Source organism: Oryx dammah, unplaced genomic scaffold (genome assembly GCF_014754425.2).
Source record: "Oryx dammah isolate SB20612 unplaced genomic scaffold, SCBI_Odam_1.1 HiC_scaffold_28, whole genome shotgun sequence".
In the NCBI taxonomy this organism is placed as follows: domain Eukaryota; kingdom Metazoa; phylum Chordata; class Mammalia; order Artiodactyla; family Bovidae; genus Oryx; species Oryx dammah.
Window position 1 is genome coordinate 96,972,049 of NW_024070212.1, and position 9,569 is coordinate 96,981,617.

Below are 9,569 nucleotides of genomic sequence, written 5' to 3' on the forward strand. Positions count from 1 at the left end.
TGCCTGAATGGAGATAAACATGAAAAAATAAGAGTGAGAGACTTGAGAATAAATCTTCATCCCTTGCTCTTCTTTCTATATCTGATCTCCATGACTTTTTGCAGGGCCCACCCAAGGTGTATCCTCCACAGTTAATTAACTCTGGAGGCCTAAGTCTGAGCTCTGCCTTCACCTTCACCCTCCCCCAGGTGGGCGGGGAGATCCTCCCAGACCAAGTTAGGTGCTCAGGAGGGGTCAGCCACAATCAGGAACAGTCAGCAGCCCAGAATGCACTGCACCATGAGTGTCTCTGCACTGAGCCTCACTAGAGCCCTGGGCAGTGTCTCTGGGCTCCTGCAGGTGGTATCTCTGCTCAGCCTGGTTCTGCTTCTGCTCAAGGCGGTACAGTTCTACCTGCGTAGACAGTGGCTGCTCAAAGTATTTCATCAGTTCCCGTCTCCTCCTTCCCACTGGCTCTGTGGGCACAGCTTGAAGGTAGGATGGAGCAGGATGGAGGAGTGGGAGGAAAGGGAGGACCAGGGCTCTAGGGCCTGGGCATGGTCAGTTAGTCCATGGGACAAAGCCTTGCTGTGTGACCAGCATGTGGCCTCACAAAAGAACCCAGCTAACCTCTCAGGTCTTGGCTACTCACCCTGTCCAGGGAGCTCACTCCTCCCGGGACCTGTGCTGGTGTCCACGGGTCTGTCAGACACTCTTCCTTAGGGAGATCTCAGGCTGTCCTGGCAGCCCTGCCTCTTGAGGACAGCGACTATTCCTTCCTGAGTCTCCCCACTCTCCAGGCTGAGCACCTTCAGCTGTCCTCACAGAACAGGCTTCCAGATGCTTCCCTGCCCATTCCTCAATCCTACCCACCCTGCCTGGTCCTGAGCTTGCCTGGGAGCACAGATGTCAGTCTGATGGATCAGCCCTGTTGGTTCACTGTGCGTGGAGACAACAGCCAGGAATCTAAGATGGTGTCAGGTCACAGAAAACGAGGCTCACCTACTCGGTGGTGGTGAAATCAGGTGTAGGACAAAACCAGCTAGATTTGCTTGAGGCTGAGGGATTTTTCAAGGCTGATGATTTCAGTGCAAAAACTAGTAGCTGAATTGCATGAGCGAGATTTCCAGGATGGTGCCAGGTAAGGAGTACTGGCACTTGAGTTGCAACATTAAACAGAATCTGTTTACTTCTCAACTCCCATCCTCCAAACCCCTGGACTGTGAGCTCTATGGGGCTGAGGATATGATCCCCATTCTGTTCCCTAGTACCCAGCACAGAGCTTGACACAAAGGAAAGCTAGGCCCAGAGTGTGTGGAGTGACAGAAAGGAGCTGCTTGCTTGCTGGTGAGGGACAGTGCCTACCAGGGAGCTCTGTTAGCCCTGATTGGAGAGGATGGCACAGAACAAGGTGAGGGGCCACATGGAGAGGGGCTCATTAATGGCGGTGGACTGAACAAATCTTAGGAGGTAGGGTATTGCAGAGACCTGAAGCTTCTATTTCTCAAAGAAGGAAGCCAAGCAATTTTCAGCAGAGTAGAGCCAAAGACAGAGGAAATAATATCAGTTCCAGAGAGATAACCAAAACTCAGTTTGTTCATGCAAGTTGTTGTACTAAAGACTTCCCACTTATTTATTGATTCAGGGAAATTGTTACCTTTTGTTTGATGCAGTTGTCACCTTTCTGAGCTAGGATTTGATATAAGGAACAACTGAAATTTCCTCCAGTGACTCTCGTCCTACTAATGGTCATGGGATGATGTGTAGTTTCAGTAGTAGATGGTTTCTATTTACATAAGTAATATTCCTCAGGGTGTTGAATCATCTCTCAACTTCTGCTGGTCTAACATATTGCTTCCCTCTTTTTTACATTTGTTCTGATTCTATCTGACACTTCCAGCCAGAATTTTGTATTAAAACTCACTCATTACTCCTACATGTACTCATTCCTTCTTCATGAACTTATTGTCCATTGAAACTTTGAAAAGTGAGGCATAATCCCTATGAATATGCTCTATGCTGACTCTGAAAACACAGGGATGAGAGATATTAAAGGGAAGTTTGTCAGCATGTTACCCATTGAATTGAGTCTATGGCTGTACCACCCTGAACATGACTGATCTCATCTGATCTCAGAAGCTAAGCAGAGGCAGGCCGGATTAGTACTTGGATGGGAGGACATTGAGTTGAAATGTGACAATATAGGCACCTAAGGAGCCTTGGGAACCCTGGAGAGGGACATCTTGGGGTCAACAGGTTTGGGTTTAAGTGGAGCTCACCTGGGTATATATCCTTTACATGGGTTTCCTCATTCTTCAGTGAGACCGAATCAAGTAATAATCTCTCCCTTATACAGATTTGCCTTGAATATTACCTATTGGGTTGGCCAAAAAGTTCCTTTGGGTTTTTTCCTACCATCTTATGGAAAACTTGAACGAACTTTTTGGCCAATCCTATACTTGTAATAGGGCTTTACAGGTGGCGCTAGTGGTAAAGAACCTGCCTGCCAATGCAATAGATGGAAGAGACGTGGGTTCAATTCCTGGGTCAGGAAGATCCCCTGGAGGAGGGCATGACAACCCAGTTCAGTATTCTTGCCTGGAGAATCCTGTTGACAGAGAAGCCGGCGGAGTCCAGTCCACAAGGTCACAAAGAGTCGGGCATGACTGAAGCGACTTAGCACACATACACACATACTTGTAATAATGTGTAAGTCCTCAGTTGCTTAGTCATGTCTGACTCTTTGGACTGTAGCCCACCAGGCCCCTCTGTCCATGGAATTCTCCAGACAAGAATTCTGAAGTGGGTTGCCATTTCCTTCTCCAAGGGATCTTCCCAGCCCAGGGATGGAACCCACATCCCTAGCGTCTCTTGCATTCACTGGTGGATTCTTTACTACTAGTGCCACCTGGGAAGCCCGATAGTGTACAAGGCCAGCCACAAAGTACCACTAACTGGATGGCTGAAACAGAACAATTTAGCGTCTCACAGTTCTAGAGACAGGAGCTGAAAATCAAGTTGGCTTATTTCTTCAGCAGGTGTGCAGGAAGCACCTGTTCCAGGACTCTCTCCTGGTAAAGATGGTAAATCATATCTTTTCCATATGTCTCTTTACTTCATCTTCTTTCTCTGAATGTCTGTCTCTGTGTTTGCATTTTCCCTGTTATAATTGGATTTGGGTATAACTAATGACCTCACTTAAACTTAATTTATTGTTGTTATTCAGTCGCTCAGTCATGTCTGACTCTTTATGATGCCATAGACTGCGGTATGCCAGGCTTCCCTGTCCTTCACTATCTCCCGGAGTTTGCTCAGGCTCATGTCCATTGAGTCAGTGATGCCTATCCAACCATCTTATCCTCTGTTGCCCTCTTCTCCTCCTGCCCTCAATCTTTCCTGGGATCAGGGTCTTTTCCAGTGAATCAATTCTTCACATCAAGAGGACAAAGTATTAGAGCTTCAGCTTCAGCATCAGTCCTTCCAGTGAATATTCAAGGTTGATTTCCTTTAGGATTGACTGGTTTGATCTCCTTGCTGTCCAAGGGACTCTGAACAGTCTTCTCCAGCACGGTTTAACCAGTAATTCCAATATAAGTCTGTGAAAAACATTGGTACACCATGGAGTCCATTATTAAACATTTATCATGCATCTACTATATGTAAGATTCTAAAGGCAGTTCTGGGTGAGGGCCTAGAAAGGATCCATCTGGAAGCCAGGATGGGGCCTTAGGCCAAGTCACTGCAAGAAAGCAGGAATCCAGACCAGATCCCAGCTTCTCCGAAGCAATTCCAAAGTCCTAAATAGCTGCTGATAGATCCAGAACTATCTCCATGTTGCTCTCCTGTCGCCAGCACCGCTCCCATCACTGATCCTAAAGGGGACACTTTACTGACTGATCTTGCTCTCTGTTATAGTACTCAAAGGAAAATGAGCTACAAGAGCTACCGAAAAGGGTAGAGAAATTCCCCTGTGCCTATCCTCGCTGGATGTGGGGGGACAATGTTTACCTTATTGTCTATGACCCTGACTACATGAAGGTGGTCCTGGGGAGATCTGGTGAGTACAAAACAGGATCCTAGCTGGAGTCTCTTTTCCATTTGTGTACATCCTCCTGGGTCTGAAATTCCAGAAGAGACTGGCAATTCAGTCATCAATACCCAAACTCAATACCATCCAAACATCCAGCCCATAATCCAGGACAAGAACTTTGTTCACTTACTCTAAACTCGAAACAGCTGGTTGAGGCCACGTATTTTCCTTCTTTCTTCTTTAACCCTATTTAGATAATGTTTGTGTAAATAGCCCCAGATCTAAAAGACAATTTTTTTTATCCACTCTGACTTGCATTTGCCTGTCCTGGTCATAGCATGGCTATACCATCGTATATTGCAGGAAAATCACAGGTTTCTGTCTTACCCTGTGGCACTAAACAGAGCCTATATTTCTTGCCCACTCACTGTGTTAGTCTGGTGGGTGTTCTGCTGCTGGACACTGAGTCTGCCTTCCTAGACCAACAGTGATGATCAGGATATAGAGTCAGGGATGGGAGGCAAGTGGAAGGTAACTTGAGACAGACTGCCATCTGACAAGCATCAGGAAGGGAAGGCAACCAATGGTCTGGAACACAGTTACTCTGGGGGCTGCTTGCCTTGTTTGGTCCAGTCCACTCTCCTGTTATGCTTTCCTTACCTTTCAGATTCTAAGCCTAATGATGTCTGCAGATTCTTGGCCCCCTGGATTGGTACGTACATCTAAACTAGTACTCTGTTACATTCCCAGTTAGGTTTACCAAGAGTTGACTTTCTGACTCAGAGAACAACAGGTGCCAAGCACCCTGTCATAATCCTCATCTCTGAATCAAGCCTCATTTCTCTTCTTCCAATAAAACCCTCATTCTTCATAATAGTGTGGAGAGCCCTCCTGAAGTTCAGCCTCTTCCATATCGCTTCTCAGTCCTTTCCAATATTTGCAGCGTGACTTCTAGATAAGTCCTTTATGGCCTGTCCCCCTACCTTTATTGACCTCTATCTCACTCAAATCCTATGGACAGACATATTGGAAATTCACATTCCTGAAATATACTATACATCTGTATTATATTCTATATATACAAATAGAAAATATGGCCTTTTCTACCTTCGTCCATGATGTGCCTTCTCCTGACACCCTTCGTTCCCAAGTTGTACCCAGTTGCCCCTCTGATCCAGGCTCCCTGACCCCTATACACACCCGTCTGTGGTCCAGGGACAGGTTTGCTGCTGTTGGAGGGGGAGACGTGGTTCCAGCACCGGCGGATGCTGACCCCAGGCTTCCATCATGACATCCTGAAGCCCTACCTGGGTCTCATGGCCGACTCTGTCCGAGGGATGCTGGTGAGTTCATCCCTGGTCACCTGTACCTGCTCACATCCAGCATAGCTGGCAAAGTCCACTCTCAGATACTTGTGTCCTTCACACATCAATCAGACACAGCCTCCCAGAATGATATATTCAGAACTTAATATGAGACAGCCCTCTCCAAACCTGGGTTGGACAGAGGAGCATGCAGGCATCAGCTTGGATACACAATTTGCTCCTCAACAAGAGAAAACAGAGCCTTGGTGTATTCAGGGTCTACTCTTCTCCCATCTCCACATCTTCAACACAGTGGAATACAGCAGGGGTCATGCCCCTCGAAAGCAGCCCAAGCTGCCCCTGGCTGGCCTGGGCAATGACAGCTTCAGGGGTAGGGTAGACATCCCAGGATGCCACTCAAGTCGTCTCTGGCATGGGGCCCAGGAGTTCTGCATGGAATTGAGCTCTTCATGGGAGAAAATGGGACAAAGTCTACATTCACAGAGCTGAGGCCTGTTGCATGACCACCAATCAGGATTTTGATTTCTCACCAGTTGGTCTCAGCTAATGCTTAATGAATGAAAGGAAAGGATGTCTCTGATGTTGCTTTCTTGAGGGCACAGGTACTGTACTCTTATGCTCTATCTTGCCTTGAGAAATTTGCTTACCAGTCTTGGACATCACCTGACCAGGTCCAATATCAGAACACAAAATATTCCCCCTATGTCTCCTGAGAAACTGCATTTTGGCCTTCAAAAAGTTGTTTATCATCATAAATTATTTATAAAATTCAGAACTAATTCAGAATATTATGAGAGAATATGAATAATTATATAGCAAAGATTCTGAGAAAAAAAGCATCACTTTACACACACCTGTGTGTTACAGCCCCCAGTTGCTAAAACATAACCTCTTAGAAACTGAGGAAATCTTATCTGATGGTGTAGAGACAGAAAGAAGCCTGACCATGGCAGCACAGGCCTTCTGGGGGAGCAGAGCAAGGTCCATGTCACCCTCCTTCCACAGGACAAGTGGGAGGAGTTTGTCAGCCAGGACTCATGTCTGGAGATCCTTGGAGACATCTCCTTGATGACCTTGGACACCATCATGAAGTGTGCCTTCAGCCATCAGGGCAGCGTCAGGAATGACAGGTCAGTGACAGCCTTTCAAGAGCAGGGTCCTGTTCTCACCAGCTGGGGAGGACTTACCTGAGAGGCAGGAAGAGCAGCAGGGATGCTTATCAGCACAAAAAGTAACATTCTGCAGAGAGACATGGACCACAGTCAAGTCCTTGATCACAACAAAGGGAGAAGCCTGGGCCCTCAGGATACTTGTAAATACTGAGGGCTTCAGAGGCTAAGGCAGAAATGGCAATGCTTCAGCGCTGCCTGTCCCCACTGACTGAGGAATCCTCCGCCCAGAGATCCACTCCCTCTCCAGGTTAGAGGTTCCTTCAACTCCAGTCTCTTCTGTACCCTCTCCCTTCAGGAACTCCCAGTCCTACATCCAGGCCATTAGGAACTTCAACAATATATTTTTTTCCCGATTGAGGAATGTTTTCTACCAGAACGACTTCATCTACAGGCTGACCCCTGAAGGCCGCTGGAACCACCAGGCCTGCCAGCTCGCCCATCAATACACAGGTTCTCCTCCTCATGGGCTGCTCCCCAATCTTCATCAAGCTCACGTGAAAGGGCCTGACCTTGACCTTTCAGGCAGAGCCCAGACTCCTGCTTCCTCTTCAGGAGCTGGCTCACACCCGCCTGCTGCAGGGACTGGGAACCAGAGGTCAGGGTGTCAGGTGTTGAACAGGGAGTTATAGGAGTCACTGGGTTGGTGATGACTGAGTGAGACCCCCCCCCACCCAGCAGCATTCAGGCAGAGCCTCCACGGGCTGTGTTACTGTGGGAACTGCTGCCTAGAGTAGATGACGCTGGAGCTCTCAGTCCTGACATGCTCACCCAGTGCCACCCACCTCATCCACCTGGCACCCAGACTGGGCCTGAGGGGCAGATGGGACTATGGTGGGTGCTGCATATGGGCCCCCAGAGTCCTCATCTCTGGCTGGGAACCACTGCTCTGGGACAGATGCAGTGATCAAGGAGAGGAAGGCTCACCTGCAGAAGGATGGAGAGCTGGAGAAGGTGAGGAGCAGGAGGCACTTGGACTTCCTGGACATCCTCCTCTTTGCCAGAGTGAGTGTGGGAAGGAGAGGCCTGAGCCTTTGTGCAGAAGCACACAGGAAGAGCATACCTGCAGTCTAGCCCTGCCTCCACAGACGGAGAATGGGAGCAGCTTGTCTGACGAGGACCTCCGTGCTGAGGTGGACACGTTCATGTTTGAGGGTCACGACACCACAGCCAGTGGCATCTCCTGGATCCTCTATGCTCTAGCCTCCCACCCAGAACATCAGCAGAGGTGTCTGGAAGAGATCCAGAGCCTCCTTGCGGATGGTGCTTCCATAACCTGGTGAGTGTCCTGGAGATGGAAGAACCCTGTCCTACCTGAACTCAAGAGAATCCGTGGTTGTCCAGTCCTGCCTGCCCTCAGATGGGCTTCCTTTCAGGGACCATCTGGACCAGATGCCCTACACCACCATGTGCATCAAGGAGGCCATGAGACTCTATCCACCAATACCACCAATCAGCAGAGAGCTTAGCAAGCCCATCACCTTCCCTGATGGACGCTCCTTACCTGCAGGTATGAACTTCACATCACCACTCAGCTAAGCACTCTGTAGGACCACGTGGTAGACCAGAAATCCACATGTGCTTTCTCACTTGTGGGATGGCATGACTATTGTATCTACCTTAAGGTAATTATTTACTCTGTAGTTAGGATAAGGTGTGTGAAATGCTTGACACAGAACTTGAACACAGCAAAAGCTCAAGGGGAAAATGCTCACTCCTGAATGTGGTCTTGTAATGGAACTTAAAATTCTAATTCCTTGAGATGTGAAGGCTTCAGAGAAAAGCAGACAGAAGCAGTGGGAGGCGTGGTTCTTCCATATGGTGTCTAAGTAGAGGGAGCTCAGAGACTCCACTGTCATGGCTCAGATGGTTCAGTCTCTGAGGAGCCCTCTGATGGATGGCAGAGAACAGCTGATGATGAGGTCTGAGAGCCCTGCCATGGCTGGAGGCCACCCACTGGCTCACTTCACAGTGGGTCTGAATCCCAGCACTGTTTCCTCCTAGTTGTGGGATCATAGACCCAACCCTTAACCTCTCTGAGGCTCAGGTACTTCATCTGTACCTGAGGTTATGAGTGTCTTCCTTGAGGGCTGTGTGAGGGTTGAGTTAATTCACATTCCCCAAGGGTCAGGATGGCACTTGATAAATGTGAGTTGTCATATGACTTGGTCCTAAAGGTAAGTCTCCAATTCTTTTTCTTTTTAACTTTTTATTTTATATTGGAGTATAGCTGATTGACAATGTTATGATAGTTTCAGGTTGACAGCAAATAGACTCAGTCATACATATATATGTATCAATTCTCCCCAGAACTCCCATCCCACCAAGGCTGCCATGTAACATTGAACAGAGTTCCCTGTATAAGCCTTCTTTTACATGGTTACCTACTCCTAATCCATGCTCATGTGCTTTGTCACGCCCAGCCCATCTGTCTTGCAAGAGCATCATTTCATTCAGAGTGACGGAGGGTGGTTCTCATGGCAGCTCCCAGGATGTTTGTGCTGACACCTGCCCCCTGCTCCATGGGGACCATCAGGCTTTTCTCTCTTCTCCCTTTCCCGCAGGAATCAAAGTTGTTCTCTCCTTTTATGGACTTCACCACAACCCAAAGGTGTGGCCGAATCCAGAGGTACAATGGCCATGGAAAAAGGGGATGGGATGCTCTCTCCACACCAACCCCTCCTCCTGCTCCTGCTCTGAGAGTTTTGTCCCCTGGTGGATTGGGCAAGAAGTTTGACCCCACCTGTCCTGGCCCTGGTGCTCTCTCTGCAGGTGTTTGACCCATCTCGGTTTGCACTGGGTTCTAATCAACACAGCCATGCTTTCCTGCCCTTCTCAGCAGGATCCAGGTGAGGCCTCTGTACTTGGGACAGTGGGTGTCATTGGGTGCCACTCAATGTGTGTGACAGTCTACATATACATGTGGTGCATGTAGTTATGCCTTTTATGTTGGTGAGTTGGGATAGAAGTGTGTGTCTTTTGTCCAAAAGACAAATGGCTATTAGAGCAGACCACAGACTACCCACAGCTCTTTCTCAATGGCTGGCAACATTTTAGTGTTGTTTA

General features: G+C 48.2%; 1 protein-coding gene across 1 annotated transcript; it reads left to right on the forward strand.

Annotated features, from left to right (window-relative positions):
- Positions 1-279: 279 nt before the first annotated feature.
- LOC120856189 (cytochrome P450 4A11-like) lies at positions 280-9,356 on the forward strand. Its single transcript, XM_040231239.1, has 9 exons — positions 280-474; positions 3,895-4,036; positions 4,677-4,721; positions 5,225-5,352; positions 6,340-6,464; positions 7,402-7,514; positions 7,864-8,013; positions 9,068-9,132; positions 9,276-9,356. Exons 1-9 carry the CDS (start codon positions 280-282, stop codon positions 9,354-9,356), a joined length of 1,044 nt encoding a protein of 347 aa, XP_040087173.1.
- Positions 9,357-9,569: the final 213 nt, after the last annotated feature.

Excerpts from the sequence above, each read along its gene's own strand:
- LOC120856189 (XM_040231239.1), top strand. The coding sequence starts at position 280 with ATGAGTGTCTCTGCACTGAGCCTCACTAGAGCCCTGGGCAGTGTCTCT. Across the intron at positions 6,465-7,401 it reads GGCAGCGTCAGGAATGACAG|ATGCAGTGATCAAGGAGAGG; the intron begins GTCAGTGACAGC and ends GCTCTGGGACAG. Across the intron at positions 7,515-7,863 it reads TCCTCTTTGCCAGAGTGAGT|ATGGGCTTCCTTTCAGGGAC; the intron begins GTGGGAAGGAGA and ends GCCTGCCCTCAG.